General features: G+C 39.5%; 1 protein-coding gene and 1 long non-coding RNA gene across 4 annotated transcripts in view; one reads left to right on the top strand and one right to left on the bottom strand.

Annotated features, from left to right (window-relative positions):
* Positions 1 to 7,054, bottom strand: part of brwd3 (bromodomain and WD repeat domain containing 3) — a 33,550-nt gene extending 26,496 nt beyond the window's left edge. The window contains exons 1-12 of the mRNA XM_048983684.1: positions 6,888 to 7,054; positions 6,690 to 6,748; positions 6,574 to 6,603; positions 6,334 to 6,393; positions 5,201 to 5,351; positions 4,840 to 4,938; positions 4,144 to 4,304; positions 2,964 to 3,185; positions 2,581 to 2,681; positions 2,041 to 2,111; positions 1,225 to 1,325; positions 955 to 995 (exon numbers count right to left, since the gene is read on the bottom strand). Of these exons, the coding sequence (XP_048839641.1) occupies positions 955 to 995; positions 1,225 to 1,325; positions 2,041 to 2,111; positions 2,581 to 2,681; positions 2,964 to 3,185; positions 4,144 to 4,304; positions 4,840 to 4,938; positions 5,201 to 5,351; positions 6,334 to 6,393; positions 6,574 to 6,603; positions 6,690 to 6,748; positions 6,888 to 6,921 (1,130 nt within the window). The 5' untranslated portion in view covers positions 6,922 to 7,054. The remainder of the gene's footprint in view (positions 1 to 954; positions 996 to 1,224; positions 1,326 to 2,040; positions 2,112 to 2,580; positions 2,682 to 2,963; positions 3,186 to 4,143; positions 4,305 to 4,839; positions 4,939 to 5,200; positions 5,352 to 6,333; positions 6,394 to 6,573; positions 6,604 to 6,689; positions 6,749 to 6,887) is intronic.
* Positions 5,291 to 19,354, top strand: LOC125713005 (uncharacterized). Of its 3 annotated transcripts, XR_007383440.1 has the most exons (4): positions 6,560 to 6,737; positions 7,022 to 7,147; positions 16,847 to 16,929; positions 18,053 to 19,354. It is a non-coding gene; the product is annotated as an uncharacterized LOC125713005 (long non-coding RNA). The 3 variants fall into 3 exon arrangements; XR_007383441.1 differs by lacking the exons at positions 6,560 to 6,737; positions 7,022 to 7,147 and adding an exon at positions 5,291 to 5,367; XR_007383439.1 differs by lacking the exon at positions 7,022 to 7,147 and having other exon boundaries at positions 6,562 to 6,737.
* Positions 19,355 to 19,502: the final 148 nt, after the last annotated feature.

Raw genomic sequence — 19,502 nt, 5'->3', positions numbered from 1 at the left:
GTTAGCAAGGAACACGCTCAGACACAGGCTAGTGTGCAGGATAAGAACAGACATACATGACAGGTGGCAGGTTAGTGGTTCATACAGATTTGTGTTTCTGAACTCTGGAAACAGGGAACTGCCGTGACTGCTTGTGTCATTGAACAATGGTGTCACTACACTTAGGTCATAGTATAACCTTTATGATTAATATGTATTTGCTTCAATGTGTAAGAGAAATTCTAATGCATTGTTGCATTATGCTCATTTTTGCACCTATAGAATAAATCTCAATTCATATTTAGGTAGGAGTGAAATTACTATTCAATTCCCAAATTATTTCTGGACAATTTACAAAAAAGGTGATTATCAAGTGTAATTTAAACTGCTTAAAGTAGAATATTTTTAAAAAAGGAGAAAAGACTCCAGTTACCACTAGTTACACTATGAGGATTCTGCTCAGCATACATGCAACAACAGTTTAAAATGTAAAATGATGTGACTGCATTCATTCACTTTATGCATATCTGCTTGGTAATGCAAACAGCCTACTCCTCCAAAAAATGTCTATGACTGCAGTCATATGCAGCAAGCAGACAGGGACAAAAAGTTTGGTTATGTTTGATTAAGTATTATAACAACTAAGATGTGTGATCCAAGTTATTTTAAATGTGGTATGATTGCTGGTGCCGGACATAATGGTTTTAACACCTCAGAAAGAGACATTCTCCAGAGAATTCAAACATCTAGTTAGCTGCAATCCTTTTGGACAAAAACAGACTATTAACAAAAGAGGTCAGAGTGGAACAGCCAGACTCATTAAGGCTGATGAAGGCCATATACACAAAAGTAACAGCGTAGTACAACAAGTCATGCACAGAACAGCTTCACTGAGGGCAAATATAAACATGATATATATGTTAAATAAAAATGAGGAAGTGTGTAAATCAAAAATAAGCATTAGCGTGTGCTGACCTGTCACTCTTGTTGCAGAACTGAACAGCTACAACCTTATCCTGAAAGAAAACAACAGACGAAAAAGTGAATTAGGAGCAGCTCTGTGACAAAGAACCAGGTGTTGGCAGAATGGCAACAATGTATCCCCCCCCCCCACATCTAATCCATCCAACCTCTACAATCTCTAGCCCCAGTACACCAGTCCCAAAACCGTTACGTACTCCCCACCTGGGGAATACAATGAACACACGCGAGGCAGTTACAAAACATAGTTTCTTCACAACTCACCATATGTGCATCCAACTCGGAAAAGTTCATAGGCTCCGCAGCGCCCAGGTAGTACACCCTGATGCCATGATCCGTACTGCCCGTGGCCAAAAACATACCACCTGAGACAGAACACAAGGGAAAGTCAGTGCATAAGAGACTGGCAGACAACATTAGATTCCTTCTCAGTCATTGTCAACTTCCGCAACTATTCTGTGTTTTATTATTGACAGTTTTTATGATGATACAGTACTGTGCAAAAGTCTTAGGCACTCAAAAGAAATGTTTAACGTTATTTATCTGGGTAGTAAGTGCACATTTTCTTAGAGCAAAAAAATATTATGTAACATAAGAACATATGAAAATTACGAGTAACATAACAACTAGTAAAAATATCTTCTGTTCTCCAAAAAGTTACTGATATCTACTATCTACTTCAGTTCCCAAACTTCTCCTCAGTGGCACCCGAACCATTCTATGTATTTATTAAATTTCACCACCAGCTCGCTTAATTAATTAACTTAGTCAAAAAAGTGAACGAGATATTGAATAGATACATGACGTGGGCTAGTGGTCAGGTCATAAAACACACGGGTGTGTTGTATGGTTGCTGGAAATAACAGGGTGATTTTAGCGGAAGTTTTGAAATGGCTGAGCTGACACACTTTGGTGGGCGTAACAGCATAGTTTTACACCAACATGACAGTTAAACAATTTTTTTTTGGCTGCCTAAGACTTTTGCACAGTACTGTATAATGGTGAGTAAGGTATATTAGTGACAAAGAAAAATTTATGTAAAAGCTCTACAATGTGTGTATTTTTTTGAGGTGAGCATACCACAGCTAAAGGAGGAGCAGGAGATCTGCACTCCCGGACGAGATCGCTCTGTAAACTTGAACGGACGCTCACTGTTGGAAGAGAAAATGCAACGTATGACAACAAAGATGACGACAAGACACCTCTATGAATCAATGACAAGACATCTCTATACGAATGCGATTCTGTTTATGAGAAACCTATCTGAAGTAATGAACTAATGATCTGAAGTAATGATTGTCTTTCATAAGAAAAATAACTTGATGATGCCTTGCACGCAGCAACAACAAAAAAAAATTCAGTCTGGAAACCAGGTATAAACATCCATTCCTAAAGTATGGCAGGCCTATGAAACAAAGCCTTATTTCAAAAAAGGACCATAGCAAATTCCTGTCATAGTGAAAACAGACACTGAAAGAATTTTAAACTAGCCTGTGATACAGATGAGTTCATACATCAGATTGTATTATTTGCTGCCCAGAGACAAAAAGTTAACATTTAGCAGCACATACAAATGTATGTACAAAAGAACTGTCAATTAAAAGGCTGCTGAAGACTGACTTGAACTTCATGGTGAAAGAGTTCCACTGCCAGAAGCACACCATCCCATCCGCTCCAGTGGAAGCCAGGTAGCGCGTCGTCCCTTTTGCCGAAGGTGAAAACTAACGCCCCAGAAAAAGACAAGTACGCCTTTAACGACACAAATCTAATACACCTCAAAAGAGAACAGTGTCCTAGAGGGTCTTAAGAGCAAAGATCCATTGTCATTCCATTATAAGGTATTAAGACTAAATATGACCGAGACACCATAACCAGTCCTGGTCCCCACCACGAACCCTCGGCCCTGAAAGTCCATGAGATGGGAAAACTGGAGGATCAGAATATTCTACCCCCATGTCACTATGAAGACTGCAGCTGGTGGCAGTCAGTCAGGATGCTCTTGCCTGTATGGACGTGATGGCAGAAGCGTGGCCCTGTAGCACCGTGATGGGCGCACACGTGCGTAGGCACCACACCCGGATAACGGTGTCGCAGCTGGCCGACGCGATGAGAGTGTTCTCATAGTTAACTGCCATGTCAGAGATTTCGGCTGCATGGCCACGCAGTGTGGAGAGAAGACGGCCGTCATCTGTTGCCCAGATTTTCACCAGGCAATCGTCAGAACCCTGCAGACAAGAGGGAGGGGAATTTTCTGTTTCAATAACCATTTCACACATCCAGAATCGACTGATTTTTGATAAAGTACACACTAAAAATCAACATAATGGAAAGAGGTACAACTACAATGATTTAGTTCTGCCCATAAACGAAGTATACCAAGTTAAGGAGCTTAATTAAATGCAAGAAATAGTGAATGAGGCAACTAAAGCCAGACAGAGTAAGTCCTACTAAGAATAATCAACACAGGTGATCACTTCTGTCACATCAGTATACACAATAAGTGTATATCATTTACCATTATAAAGTTAATAAGCGTCTAAATATAATGTGTCAATAAAGAACATTTTGCAAAACTGTTTGGCAAAACACATTCTAAAACTTTTACATAATTACTGTCAAAATACAGAATACCAGTAAAAGAATTCCCATTTTGGAAGAGTTATTTCCCTTGTAACCTTGAGTTACCAGCGCAATCTGAAACCTGTTTAGGGTCTATACTCCACAGCACTTAATTTACAAGGCTTTTCCACCTTGGTGTACCGCACTAATAGTAAATCAAATGCTTTTGCTAATTTGCAGGAATGACCAAGTAGGACAAATTTTAATTACAATTTAATTAAACCTAGCTAATGTCTGTGTATTTACTGTTACAATTGCCAATTACATAATATTCCTACAACAGCCAAGCAATTGCTCCAGGCTGTAACAAAAAACAAACCCCGCCTGCACAATCAAAGAAAAAGAGAATTCCGGAAAAATACATGTATTCCATATTATGGAATTAACATTTTTTTGTGCCTAACCTAAATAATTTTTTTCCATTTCATTTTTATGTCGAGTGCAGACAGCTATCACAAAGGCTATCTGAAAATGTTTTGCTACATGAAAATAAGAACAATTGAAAACAACAATTAAGTAAGGAAAGAAAAAGTAATGAGTTGAAAAGCTTTGCATAATTCTCACCGTAAAGACGCGGCGGCCAGTACGGTCAAAGGCCACGCAATACACAGATGACAGGTGGCCCAGAATACGCCGGTGCATCTTCATGTGCTGGTAGGTGGAGGAAGGGAAGGCATGGCCAAAGCGCGACGTGCCCGTCAACTGGCGGGCACCCACGATGGCAGCTGGACAGGAAAAGGTACAATCAGCATAGCTTTGTAAATGATTGCCATTTTGGAAAAATAAATGTTACGTTAGAAGAGAACATAAAAAATGACACCAAGTTAGACTCATTTACTATAAAGCATCTTACACACCACACTTAAGACACCTCCAGTTAAAATACTAACAATTTAATATTTGCATGACTGAAACGTAGCTAGGTCACAGGAAACAAAATAATGTAAACTTACCAACATACAGATTGAGTGGAATCATTGTAATTTGGAATTTTAAAAAGATGTAATAAATTTAATGCATTTTAATTACCTTTATAACTTTAAAAATCAGCCACTTAAACTAGTATTACATAAATAAAACAAAACTGAACACTGCTACCATAGGTATCATAAAAGACAAATAACCTACAAACTGCAAATGCAGTGGTAACTAAAAACAACAAAGAATACCATTTTGAAAGATTCCAGAAACGGATGCCTGTCAGGCAGAGAACAAAAGCAGCATTTTCATCCAGGAGGTAAAAGGCTGACCGACACTGACCAATGTTGGGTGGTTTCCCGCAGGTGACTGGCGGTTCGGGAGGCCGTCCTCGATGCAAGGCAGCAAAAGTAGAGCCGCTCCATACTGTGTGAGCACAGCCTGTGTGAAAGGAAGACTGCATCATCAAACAGCGAATATATGACAACCTTCATGCACCGATTCATTTACAGCTTCTACTATAAGAAACCATTTTTTATTTTTATTAATATACACCTATAGTACTTTAAAGAAAAAAAATCTTGGAAAAGAATGCTGTAACAGTCAGAGCTGTGTTACAAGAATTAGCCATTCTAGCAAAATCAGAAGCTCACCAGCTCAGTAAAACAAAGAATTTGGTAAATGCCTTGACAATGGGCCTTACCCTTGGCACTGCGCAGAAGAGACTGCCTTCCAAGCCCAAGGAGGGTGCGGACCCCCGGGACACTGGGGGGGACCTCCTTGTCAAGGAGCGGGCCTATCCGCTGACACAGACGCAGAAGATAATCTGCCGGGATGTGTTTATTGAGGGTCACCTGTGCAGTGATAAAGGTGAGGTTTGCGTTTGAAAGCATCACAAAATTTTACAAAACGGAACCCGACAATGCCTAATTATGTATAAAATCGTCATTAATGAGAGGCACAGTAATCATCTAAACTGCTGAATACGAGTCGGACCGCCAATAGTTCACGGCCCCTTAAGTGTAGCATGGGATGTATATAAACAATGGCGAGACCTCAGGGCGCTGACGGGGGATAAATAACCTGTGTAGAGTTCACGTGCTGGCTGTCACGGATTCAAAAAGTAATACGACTTAGGAACAATACGTTTTGTAGACATTATAACTCATCGTTCGACGATTTAATCGTCGGCATATGCATTTCTAGCTGGTATTTTAGCACAAGACTCTCTTAGCTAAGCCAGCCCGTAATATCACGTAGGGGGATAACTAGCCCGTGTAGGCTGTGTAAATGCACCAGGTTCTATTCACCTGTTTTCCGTTTCATATGTTATAGTGCATATCACCAGTCACCTTTGGTGCTTATATACTTCCTTGGTACAACCACCATTAACTAGCTTGTTGCGTCTAATGAATATTCAAGCATATACTGCGGTCAGGCGTCTGAACACAGACAGCCAATCAGATTCACTATTTGTTTTTTCTCCCACTTGTACCAAATAGCAACCGAATTTTGATAGGCTACGAGCCTTGACAGGCGTTTCTCGCCCCCAATCCAGCCTCGCTCTGTGCACTCTCTGTTAGCCCCTCCTCCTTCTGCTGTACACAATAAGACGTTCATTTCCACGCAAAATATTAATTTCAATCGACCATATTACAATAATCTTTTGCTAAAAATACATGCTAACGTAAGTTTCCAAGTCATTAAAACAACATTCTACAAATAATTTTATAGCATAATCCAGTACTGTAATTTTTAAATAAAACAATAGTTTAATATTTAAAAGTTTTCTATTCCCTATATAGACATCACATAAAAAGAAACAGCTACACTTACCCAATCTTCGAACTTTCGTTTATTTTGTTTGCCGTCCCAACTCCAGCGTTTAGGAATCAGCTAAAGAGGAAACACGCGGTTACATTAAAAACGGCCAGTCTGGATGTACACAACACACGTTTTTCCTGCCCCCTAACCATCCAAAACGAAATTATGTAATAACTGGAGCAGAAAAGCGATATCGCGGAAACGAGACGTGAGAATTAGCTAGCTAGTAATAGACGGCTGAGCGCTGCCTACCTCGTACTCCTCCAGTTCCTCCACTAGGATCTGAAATGAAACAGTACTTTTCTTTACCTCTCTTCTAAAAAAAAAAGTAATTGGAATCGCGATACGTCCGACTGTTTTCCGCTTACCTTGGCAGATCTTTTACACGGTCCCGACTGGAGAAATCTAGCAATAAGGTAATACAGTTCTGAAAACAGAGGAGCGCATTATATAGCCATTCAGACATAGCATGCTAGCAGCTAAGAGCTAGCCACACAAACCCCAAACTGCTTGCATCTCCATTTTAACAAAAAAAGAGCAGAAATCATAAATGCAACGACACTAACCAGCTTCGATTTCTGAACACTGATGCTCGGCCATCACTCGATCCAAGCGCCACTTTTAGGTTATTTTCTCAGTGTGTATTTCTGAAACAGCCACTTGATTAATTCCCCGGCGTTCGGCCTTTTTCCTTTCTCAGGCTTTCACGACATCGCCTTTTGCTTTGTTAGCGCCCTCCCTCGACGGGCTGCGAACTTGCTGTTAACTCGTCAGCCGCTGGGTGTCGGTGAGGTCAAGGAATGGACGATTCATTAGGAGAAACACCGTCAGTAAGAGTAATATTTAAAAAAAATGATTTCCAGTACTGTTTCTAATGTGAAGCTATTGAAATAGCGTGACAACTCCAACTTATCAAATTCAGAAGGCCTGGTTTTACTATTTAAGACGAATCTGATAATGATTATATTATATGATGAATATTATTATTACTATTATTTGCAAAAGATTATTGTGGAATCATCGGAATCAATATAATCTATAAAATGCACTAATTATTTTACCCATAGATATATTAATGAAAAACAGAATTTTCTAAATAAATGCACCAAGATAAATTTTTTTTCAACCTTTTGATTGCTGTGTTACATGGAACTAGAAAACTTTTGCAAACTAATATTCGGTAAAATAGAAAAGTCACTATAGGACTGCAGCAGACAAGAATTTCTGTAAACTTGCGTGACTGAATGGATGAGTTTAAAATAAATCAAGGAAGATACAAAATAATTCTTGGGGGCATTGGGAGCAGGGGGAGGCACAATGGCTCATTTTGAGCGGCACGGCCTGAAAATACCCGTCACCATGCTGACCCTGTTACCTCCGAGCATGTTTTGGTAACAGTTTCAAAAACAATTACAGTCTAGATCATCCTTTGTTTCTCCTACCTTTGTTGTGTTTGTGTGGGTTATAATGGAAATTTAGGATGTATACCGGAGAATATGCATTTATATGAAACATTTACTCACCCCACCTCTCCAAAAAAAATTCGTGATTTAAAGCCCAGCCCCGTGTGGCTTGTCTCAATTTAATCAGGTTCATCAGATCTGTAAGTGATACAGCTTCAATTTAGCTGTAGTTTGTCTCAAGATGAAACAACCCTTACATAATCACCTATATAATGTTCCTGGGAGGTTTGAAAAAGATTCATCAAGTACTTTTACAGTTACTGTCTTCACAAAACCAAGTGCATTCTGCAGGTGTATATCTTTATCCATATGTTTTTGTGAAGTGGAAATAAGATCCTTCAGTTACTTTTTGAGTTATACAAAAGCTTAAGTGTCTTACTCGATCACCCTACCCTTTGTCCTCATGGCTTCAGTTTTGGTGTGATTTTCCTCAGAGTTTGATCAGTTCTAGATCATCACCCATAGAGTGTGTCTGCAAAGTTTAAAAAGATCCATCAAATGTTTTTGAGTTATCGTGCTTTTTTGGGTTTTTGTGGCATAAGGGTCTGTGACAGAGGACCAGTCCCAAAACCACATGTATTTTTCATCCAGGGAATACAACAAGGCTTTACACAGATTGAGGTATGGAGTATGGAGTGAGTTGTTATGGTGATATATCAACATATTGATAATTCTGCGTACATTTTGTTTTTCTTCTCTTTCATCTTTCCAGTAAGCCAGAAGTTATATTGGAATTGTCTAGTCAGTCTGTTGCTGAGAATGGGATGATTTCAGTGTGGGATCATTAACTTTAATGGGTTTTGTGTAGGCAGTTCAAAATAGTGCATTCCCAGTGAAAGTCCGATTTAAGCCTACGGGTCTCTAGGTCTACCCCTTTACTGTGTCCACTGGGGTGTTAGCCCATTATGGAGAAAAAAGTATAAGGAGTTTATATAAACATTTCCCAGCTCTTTATCGTAAATGATGGCTGTAGTAATAATAATAGTATTAAGTAAATCTTGTGATTATTTAATGCGAAAAGTGTTAGGTTGTGTACACAATCATTATAGACCCATTGAAGTATTTACCATTATTTATAATTTTCCCTTAGGGCAATAACTTGAAAGCAGATTAGATGCTGTTGGCACGACAACAAAGTATTTCCCTGAGTACCCCGTTACCCCTTCCCTCCATCTTATTCTTTTCCTCCCTCAACCCCATCTCCATCACTAGCCTCCCTACGCTAGGCTTTGATGGTATCTAATTCTTCATACTGTTATATTGTCCATACGTTATACTGCGATGTGCAGTATTTTGCTGGTATTTTCAAAACCAATGCTATTGCGCAGCAGGGAAGTCCTTCACAAATTTAACGGAATAAAATGCAGTAAACCAAAAATGTTACCGGAATACCGCACAAGTCTATACTTCACACCTTCTCCACCTCTCCAAAAATCTTTTTTCAAAGCCCAACTTTGCATGACTTGTCCCAGTATAATCAGGTTCACCAGATCTGTGCCTCTTCTTTCATGTGCCACCAATGACTAGGATTAACTGACATTATTAAATACCCCAATACACCAATATGATAATTTTTGTCGATTGGCTACTGGACTGCTACCAATAAAATTTGCCAAGTAGGGGTTGGCAGCAAAAAAAAATATATGTAAACTTTACTTTATTCAGAAAATCATCTCCCTCCTTTCAATTTGAACATCACTGACCCATACAATGTTCCTGGGAAGTCTGAGAAAGATCCTGTGTTCACAAGATTCTGCAGTCTCTCAATCCGTCCTCTATTACCACCTAGCACTGATTTGTCTCAAAGTGAAATTAAGAGTAGGTATTCATCCATATTCTGTCAAGTAGAGTAAATAAAGTAATATCGAATAGAGTGTTATTTTGTTTACAAGTTCAAATTTAATTTGCAGTCATTCTTCTGTTGCTGCCACTGGACAGCATTGCTTCAGTTTTGTGGAAATTTTCAGTTCCACTTGTTCACACTTGCAATGAGTTATTAAGCTAACAAGATCAAGTCTCAGAATGGCCATTTTCTGTTCTATTACTCTGCTGTGCTGCTTCAGTTTTGGTGAAGTTTGTTTAAAATTTTGATCATTTGCGGTTTGTCACCTATAGAATGTGTGCAAAATTTGAAATGTGTCAAATACACTGAACAAAAATATAAACGCAACACTTTTGTTTTTGCTCCCATTTTTCATGAGATGGACTTAAAGATCTACAATTCATTCCAGATACACAATATTACCATTTCTCTCAAACATTTCTCACAAATCAGTCTAAATGTGTGATAGTGAGCACTTCTGCTTTGCTGAGATAATCCATCCCACCTCACAGGTGTGCCACATCAAGATGCTGATCTGACATCATGGGTAGTGCACAGGTGTACCTTATACTGCCCACAATAAAAGGCCACCCTGGAATGTGCAGTTTTGTCTCACAGCAAAATGCCACAGATGCCACAAGCATTGAGGGAGCGTGCAATTGGCATGCGGACAGCAGGAATGTCAACCAGATCTGTTGCTCGTGCATTGAATGTTCATTTCTCAACCATAAGCCGTCTCCAAAGGCGTTTCAGAGAATATGGCAGTACATCCAACCGGCCTCACAACCGCAGACCACGTGTAACCACACCAGCCCAGGACCTCCACATCCAGCAGGTTCACCTCCAAGATCGTCTGAGACCAGCCACTCAGACAGATAATGCACGGCCCCATGTTGCAAGGATCTGTACACAGTTCTTGGAAGCTGAAAATGTCCCAGTTCTTGCATGGCCAGCATACTCACCGGACATGTCACCCGTTGAGCATGTTTGGGATGTGCTTGACCGGCGTATACGACAGCGTGTACCAGTTCCCACTAATATCCAACAACTTCGCACAGCCATTGAAGAGGAGTGGACCAACATTCCACAGGCCACAATTGACAATCTGATAAACTCTATGCGAAGAAGATGTGTTGCATTGCATGAGGCAAATGGTGGTCACACCAGATACTGACCGGTTCTGAGTCCCCAGACCCCCAATAAAGCAAAAAACTGCACATTCCAGGGTGGCCTTTTATTGTGGGCAGTATAAGGTACACCTGTGCACTACCCATGATGTCAGATCAGCATCTTGATGTGGCACACCTGTGAGGTGGGATGGATTATCTCAGCAAAGCAGAAGTGCTCACTATCACACATTTAGACTGATTTGTGAGAAATGTTTGAGAGAAATGGTAATATTGTGTATCTGGAATGAATTGTAGATTTCAAGTCCATCTCATGAAAAATGGGAGCAGAAACAAGAGTGTTGCGTTTATATTTTTGTTCAGTGTAATTTCAGAGTTATTGCACTAACAGGATCAAGTGTCTGAAACTTCCCTTTTCCTTTCTTTCACTATGTGGTAGTGCTTGGATTTTAGTGCAGTCCGTCTCAAAATTTGATACCTTCCAGTTAGTCACCCAGACAGTGTCCAGCGAATGCAAGCAAGCTGCATAGTTAGATGTAGTGCCTTGCAAAAATATGCACATCCTGCATCTGTTTTAAAGTGTTACTGGATTACAATTGATTTAGAAAGTAAAATTTTTTTATTGCAAAGTGCCATACTTAAATGCAAAATGATTCATCCGCAGAAAACAAGGGCTGAACTGAAATGCGCTTATTTGACAGATATGACGGTCCTGGCGAACTTGTTTCTCTTACTAGGATAACCCTTGTGGACTGCAATTTTCTGAGCATGGCAAAAATTCTCAGTGGGACTTATAGTGAAACACTGAGTGGCTCACTTGTGGATATTCACTATTTGTTGCTAATCCACCTCAGTGTTGTTAGGCTATGTGCTTATGATCATTGTCCTGAATTTCATAGCTTCCTAGCTCCAAGCATGTTTTGCAGACTTTTGTAGTATATCCATGCACTTTGTGCCATCCATTATTTTTTAGATTCTGATGAGATTATTGGCTCCTGATGATGACTAATGTTTCCTTTAGTCTGCACAAAGCGCTTTGCGTTCTGGCTGTAAAGGTCTTGGTTTCATTAGAATATAATGTACTGTCCCACATCTAAGCAGGACTTCAGTGCTGTCTGGAGTACACTGCTCATTTGGATATCCATACACATAGGTGTTATCTTGAACCCTGTTCTTTTTGTGCATTTTCACAAATTAATCTTTTCAAGTTTAATTTTCTTGGTCTGTCTTCAGGTTCACCACTTGCCAAAAGATAATTGCAGAGGCCAGGGTTTTTAACCCGGTAAATGAGCCATTTTCTTTATTTGCACACAGACAAAGGCCAATAGCAATGTAAATAGGTTGCCTTTGAGCTACCAGAATGTTGGGTATCAATGCTTATGCAAATAGGATATTTCAACTTCAAGCCTTTTACTTTGTAAAACTTGATCACTGAAATACTTGACATTCACATAAATTAAAAACTAAATGGCAGAACGGTTCAAGTACTATGTATAAATGATTTGTGACTTTCTGATTTTTTTTTCTGTGTTTGTTATTAAGCTGCTCTCATTTTTTGTCTATTTTATAGTGACTTTATCCTGTAAATGTATTATTTTGTTCTTATTTTCATGAAAATTTTATTCTTGTTTGTACATATGTTGTTAAACTGTTTTGCTTTTCTCTTGTAATACATATTTCACCAAACACCGAAACCGGTTTAAAGGCATTTCTCTGCACAGTGGTTCAGTGTGTGATTGTACATGTAACAATTACAACTTGAAACTTGACGCACTGATGTTCTGAGGTGACTTTGCGTCTCTGGTATGTCAGGCCTCCCTTCTTCTGCAGAAAGTTTCCATGCTGGTGATATTTGCTGATGATATTTGCACCCGGTTGTCAGTAGCCTACAATGCTATTTGTACCCAGGGCGGGTAACCAATGCGGCTGTTTGCACCACAGTGTTTAATATAACAGGCTTTTTGCTACACATAAGAGGGGAATTCTCCCCCATTGTGGAAAATGAATTTCATACTCCATAGCTAGTGCTGATGCTAGTTACCAAGATTACTGTGTATGTTCGGCTAGCTAACTATTACTAGAACATTTTGTGGTTAATGTATCCTACCTTTTATATTCGTATCCCACCTTCAGCCCTTGAAATGACATGCAACCATACATGCAACACAATATTTATGATTTTGTGGAGCCAGAGGGCAAGGAGTGGGGCGGCACAGTGTAAAGGCCGAATCGATGCCATGTGGCTGTTTTCACCCGGGTGCAGATTGACACCTTGCTAGGTTACTCTGAGCAATGGGCAGAGATTTTTATTGGTGATCTCGCGGCAAGAAAGTCATTCCATAATGATATTCTTGAGCACTGACCAAAGCAGTTTTGGCACTTGGGTCCCCTTGTTGTAGGGATAATGGACTCTAAGGCAGAATTGATCCTTAAAGCATTTGTTATTGATGGTTTTCAAAGAGTCATCTTTTACAATTACAAATTATGTAATGGTGACGTGTAATGTGCATGATTTGTTTTTTTAAGTATTTCAGTATTATATTAGTTAGGAAATTGTCTGCAATAGCTTTGAAAGTGGCAAAACAAAAAATAAAGCTACTGTAAATAAAAAGATTTTTCAGATTATACATATAATCTGGCCAGTACAGTATATGGTGCTTGTATAGCTCTAATTTTTATGTTAGACTGATTTAGTCTAGTTCAATGGAAAGAATGTCTGGCTTTTTTATAGGTCACTATTACTGGTAAAATGTTTCTGCATTCTAATTTAAAAATCTGTGAATGCAATCAAAAAACTGCAAATGCAAAAATCTTGCATTTTCTTTGATTACTTATTGTTAAGGTTAAGACTGAGTAGGAGTGAGGGTTATCATATGGTGCTTTTACACTAGCATACAGGAGCTGAACCATACCCAAGCCGTACTGCAAAGTGAGACTAGTTATTGCACGGTTCCAGTTTGCTTCTGTTTTCCACTGCAGAATGGTTGGCTTGGTAAAGGCCTTGCCGGGTTTGGAGAGCAACAATGACATAAAGCAAAAGGGACACTTATTTATTGTTCCCACAGTGTACATAATGAAGTAGCAAGTCTGTGAGCTTCACCGTGCTATGGTACCATCGAATGCTTGCAGAATTAGCATTTGCTTTTGTAAATTTGAATTATGAATCCATTCCATTCAGTTGCCGTATAGTATTTTTTAAACAGGTGGTTGGACATTTTCAAGTTCCGAGATATTGGGAATGCATCAGTACATCAGTATGTATGATACTACTGATAGTGATACTATAATTAATAGTGAATAATATATAGAATATCCCCCTTTTTTCAGGCCATGCATATCAATGCAGATCACCATTATCACCCTGTATTTCAACCAGTCAGGTGTTGGTGACGCAACCAGCTCGGTTTGGTCATGCTTTCAGCCCTGCTAGTAAACAGGGCCTTGTCAGTGCGGATACAACTCGGGTATGCATCGCATGATTTACAATGGAAAACCATTTATAGTTGTGATTAGGGTTTTGCCTGTAGAAATATATGGAAAGTCCCCACAAAGATGTAGATACCAAATCTTTGTGTGTGTGTGTGTGTGTGTGTGTGTGTGTGTGTGTGTGCATGCACTGTGTACCCTACCTCTGTGCCTTAGGCACCCCATGTCCTGTACCAGGATAAGCAATCGGAAGATAGATCTGTGTTTTTTTTTTTGTTTTTTTTTCTTTCTGTGGTCTCCAAAATGTTCCGCAAAAGGACTCTGGTCTGGTTTATATAGATCTTCAGAAACAAATGTACCAAGTTTGTATCAGAATATTGTAACAATATGTTCAGAGTAATTTAACTTTGCCCTTTCAATTTAAATGTAGTGATTTTGCAGGAGAAAAATAGGACCTGGATGCCATTAAAGGCACCTTTACCTAATATTTGGTTGCACAACCCTTAGCAACAATAACAGCCTTCAAACGTTTGTTGAAGCTGCCTGTAAGCTTCCTTTCACCTGTCTGCTGGCATATTCTCCCACTGATCAGTTACCGTTTGTTCCAGCTCTTGAATGCTTGCAGAATCCCGTTTCCCAATGGCAGATTTCACTTCTTTCCAAAGATTTTCAATCAGATTGAGATCAGGACTCATTGTTAACCAGTTTAAAACAGTAGTTTTTTTTTTCTTTTCCAGCCATTCTTTTGTGCTTTTGGATGTCTGCTTTGCACCCTTGTCCTGCTGGAGGACCCACAATCTTCGATCCAAACCTAGTTCTTTGACAATGAGTAGCACATTTTGCTCTAAAATGTCTCAGCAATCCTCTAATTTCATGATTCTTTTAATATGGTCAAAGTCCTCAGTACCAGAGGCGACTCCACCATATTACAGATCCTCCACCGCATTTATCTGTGGGTAGGGTGTTCATTCCTTATGTGTTAATTTGGTCACCTATAAACGAATTGCTGGTATGGTCTATATTGCCAACGAACTCAGCTTTGGGTTCATCTGTCCATAGAACATTTTCCCAGATTGTGGTTTCCCTGGGGAGGTTTTGGGAAAGATCAGTTGTGCTTTTGATGCTTTTCTTTTCATGAGGCCCTTCTTGGTTTAACGTGTGGCATACTGTACAGGATGAACCTATGACTTCAGGTCAGGGGTCAGCTCTGTCAGTGTTTCATGTGCTATGGAAGGTTGTGTGGCCTGGGCTGGTAGCTGGCTCTGGGTATGAGTGTGGGACAGCAATCACATGCTTATCAGACTGCCTCTGAGGGAGCCTTCAGAAAAGTGACCCAGCTCCAGTTACTGGGAGTCAGAGGTGTTGAAAATGTGACAGGTGGCTGCTGTCTGTGGTGCTTATTGAGGTTGGCAGCCAGCGGCTTTTTGGCTGGAGCGGAGTAGCTTCCCGGATGGATTTATACAGCATATATCCATCTGACTGATTTGCGTTTCGGAACCCAGCTACCAATTTCCTCTTTAACCTCTTACAGCAACATTCTAAGCCTTAGATCAAGAATATGAGGTATACAAAGTCAACTGACTGTAGAATCACTTCTAGAAAACTTTAACCTTAGAAATAATTGTTGATAGAACTAAAATGGCATAATGGTCTTGTCTTCAGCCCTTTGTAAGGGCAGCTGTGGATATCAGCAGGTTGGTTGGCCAGCTCGAGGTGCCGACACAACTGTGCCCTGCATGACTAGCAGCTTATGCTCATTAATGGTCAGCCTGGGTACATCGACCAGACATGACGAAAGAACTACTGGAATGATATTGTTACTTGCGTAGGACAAATATAAAAGGCATGTGCTGAAGCAGTAGTAGTATATTTCAAGGCAAATTAGATAAAGATTAAGGCTATGTTAAGCTAGACTAAAATAGGACTTAAGCTTGGATTTGAATGCTGAGATAAGATGTCATTCCTTACATTAGCTGGCACATCATTTCGTAAGCTTGGATGCCTACAGCTGTTGGCTTTACTGCCAACAGTTTGCTCATTTATTGGAATTACAAGGAGGCATAAATCCTACAAAAAAACGAGAGTGCGAGCTCAACCATAATGATAAGCCCTGTTATATTAGCAGCGGCATGATCTTTTAACTCCCAATAATTTAGGGAAGAAGTTAAAATTAGAAGCTAGTTCAAAGCCATCCAGAGTGTTGTGATGAAGTTAAATAGGTTTGATTCCTGCTGTGATTTAGAATTTGCAGCTTGTGATCTTTACTTCCTTAGAGCAGAGCTAGGAATAATAGCGCAAGTAATACACAAAGCTTTTCTGTATTGTATGATACTGTCGCTCCATGCAACCTGAAAAATTTGCAGTTTAGTAATTAAAAATTCAGCAAATTGGTGTGGCAGTTTTAGTAAGTGCATATGATTAACACATGAACAAGTGACATTTTTATTATTTTTTTTAAAGTATGTTCATTCAGGGCCTCTCTGACTGATGTACTTATGTAATTTCAACTACTATTCCAACTAATCCAAATTCATGGGTTGAGTGGTGACTCAGTGGGTAGCACTGTAGCCTCATATCTTAAGGATTTGGGGTTTTTATCTGCTCACTGCTCTGTGTGTGAGGTGTGTTTGGAAACACAGTCCAAAGTCATGCAGAGAGACTAATCAATGTCTCAAAATCGCCCGTAGATATGAAGATGGAGTAAGAAGATGGATGGATGTAAGATCATGAGGATATTTTAAGCCATTCACATGTTGGCAGAACAGAATTGGTAAGGATGGAAAATGTTTTCCATACTTTTCATCAGAGTGTATGCTAAAATAGTGTCTAAATGAAAAGTCAGAAAAGAGGGCCCCAAATAGAGGTGAGCATGTTAAATATGGTATAAATTATTTGTACAATTTTATATAAGAATTAAGTTTAAAGGGACAATTCACCCCAAAACTGAAAAAAATATGCTTTAGAGGGGTTTCTATCCGTCAAAGTTGCTCTGCTGGGAGTTGCCTAGTTCTGAAGATATTGGCCGAGGAAATGCCAGTCTTCTCTCAAATATAATGGGACTGAATAGCATTCTTTCTGTGGCGTTTAAACCAAACTCCACACACCAATTATATCACCACGCAGCATTTTTCGCTGGGGAACTGGTGCTCGTATCTTCTGCGTAGTGATATGACTGGTGTGTGGAGTTCAGTGGAAGAAAATAGTTCCTACATTAAACTGCTCACTACAAAATCTGCGGATTATCTTGGGTAACAAGGTCATGATTTCAGGTAAGAGATATTGCTGTTGAATTTTTCTAATGGGTTTTTTGGTGCTTTAATCACCACAGAAAGCCTTTTAGTCCCATTATATTTTAGAGAAGACATTTCTACGGCAGATATTTCCAAAACTAGGCAACTCCCGGCAGAGCAACATAGATGGAGAGGCAACACTAAAGATAAAAGATAAAGATGTGTGTGTGTGCATGCACTGTGTAGGGTGTACCATCTTTTTTCATTTTTGGGGTGAACTGGCTCTTTAAGAACTATGTACAGTACAATATATTACTAAAAAGAGCAGCTTTGCTTCCTAGAGAATACACATTTTATGTTTAATTTTAATGTTATGGTACTGTCAATTTTTATTTAGGATTAGCTTGCTAGATGATAATACTATTAAATGATGCCTCGATCTGGTTGCTGAATTTATTATTTTATCAATATACACATTTTTGTTGAAAATAAATATAGTTTTGAATGTAACTGGTAATAACAAATGTGGAAACAAATCCCTTTCATAACCCCGATCCTTCAGTCTCCTTCATGCTTTGAATTTACAGAAGAGATTATTGGCTATAGTTCATGCTGCTGCGTATCCAATTGTGAATTTCACTGCTTGCAATATCTACTTTGCAGATGAGTGCGGATTCCAGTCATCCATCATAAAATAACTTTTATAAAAACCCAGGATACCAGGACCAGCACATCTTTCAAAATGAGGAGAAGAACTATAGGAGCAAGGATGCAGACCATTGTGCTTGTCTTACTTGACATATATTATATAAAACGAAATGGTGACAAACTTTGACTACATTGTGTGTATTGTTACCAGTTATGTATCTTTTGCTCTAGGATTACATCTGTAAATTCCTTGTATCAGAAATTGTGTCATTATTAGCATTGCCTTGTATTTTAAGTGCTAACTGTAATGCATGGAAATAGTTGGATTATTTGGTTCCAAATAATTGCATCTCTTCAGTTATGTAAGTAATTGTAAGTAATGTGTAAATAGTTTAGTGTTCGCTTTGTAACTCCTCAAAATGGTGAAGGAAAATTCAAATATGTGCTGAATATTCTTGTGGTCACTCAAGCTATTACGATTCAGAGGATCATCGGGGTTCGGGATGGTCCCTGTGTTGCAAGGACGTGTGCTTTTGTATTTCAGGTACAACTATGTACCTAAGGCCCTTCAATAAATAGTATAATTATAAATCGGTACAGACTCTAAAGCTACTGTCCTAAAACAATTCGTGTTGTATTTTCTGTTATTGTACTTTTTTCTTTTTGGTTCACTGAAACAATACCAATTTCTAAATGGTGCAGAATAAAACTATAACCTATACCAACCAGCTTTAACATTAAAAGCACCTGCCTAATATTGTGTAGGACCCCCTTGTGCTGCCAAAACAGCTCTGACCTGTCAAATCATGGACTCCATAAGACCTCTGAAGGCTCTGATTGGACTTGGTCATCCAGCATATTCCACAGATGCTCGACTGGATTGAGATCTGGGACATATTGAGGTCTAGTCAACACCTTAAGCTCTTTCTCATGTTCTTTAAACCATTCCTTTAGTGGTGTGGCAGGGTCCATTATCCTGCTGGAAGAGACCACTGCTATTGGGGAATACTGTTGTCATGATGGGATGTACTTACCTACTTAAACATTGTTGCAGATTAATATGTGTCAAAGTAGCATCCACATGAATGCCAGGACCCGAGATTTCCCAGCAAAACATTGTCTAGGGCATCACACTGACTCTGCATCCTGGTGCCATCTCTGCCCCAGGTAAAGGACCCACATGCCCCTAGCCATTCACTAGCAACAGAAAATGTGACTCAGCAGACCAGGCCACCTTTTTCCATTGCTCCATGGTATAATTCTGACACTCACATGCCCATTGTAGGTGCTTTTGGTGGTGGACAGGGGTCAGCATGGGCACTCTGATCGGTCAGCAGCTTTGCAGCCCGATACACAGCAAGCTTTGATGCACTGTGTTCTGACACCTTTCTATCATAGCCAGCACTAACTTTTTTTCAGCCATCTGTGGTACAGTAGCTCTCCTGTGGGATCTAGCCAGATAGGC

Source organism: Brienomyrus brachyistius, chromosome 18, assembly GCF_023856365.1.
Source record: "Brienomyrus brachyistius isolate T26 chromosome 18, BBRACH_0.4, whole genome shotgun sequence".
Taxonomy (NCBI): domain Eukaryota; kingdom Metazoa; phylum Chordata; class Actinopteri; order Osteoglossiformes; family Mormyridae; genus Brienomyrus; species Brienomyrus brachyistius.
Note: the sequence above shows the minus strand (reverse complement) of the source record. Positions and strands in the feature narration are given on the sequence as shown.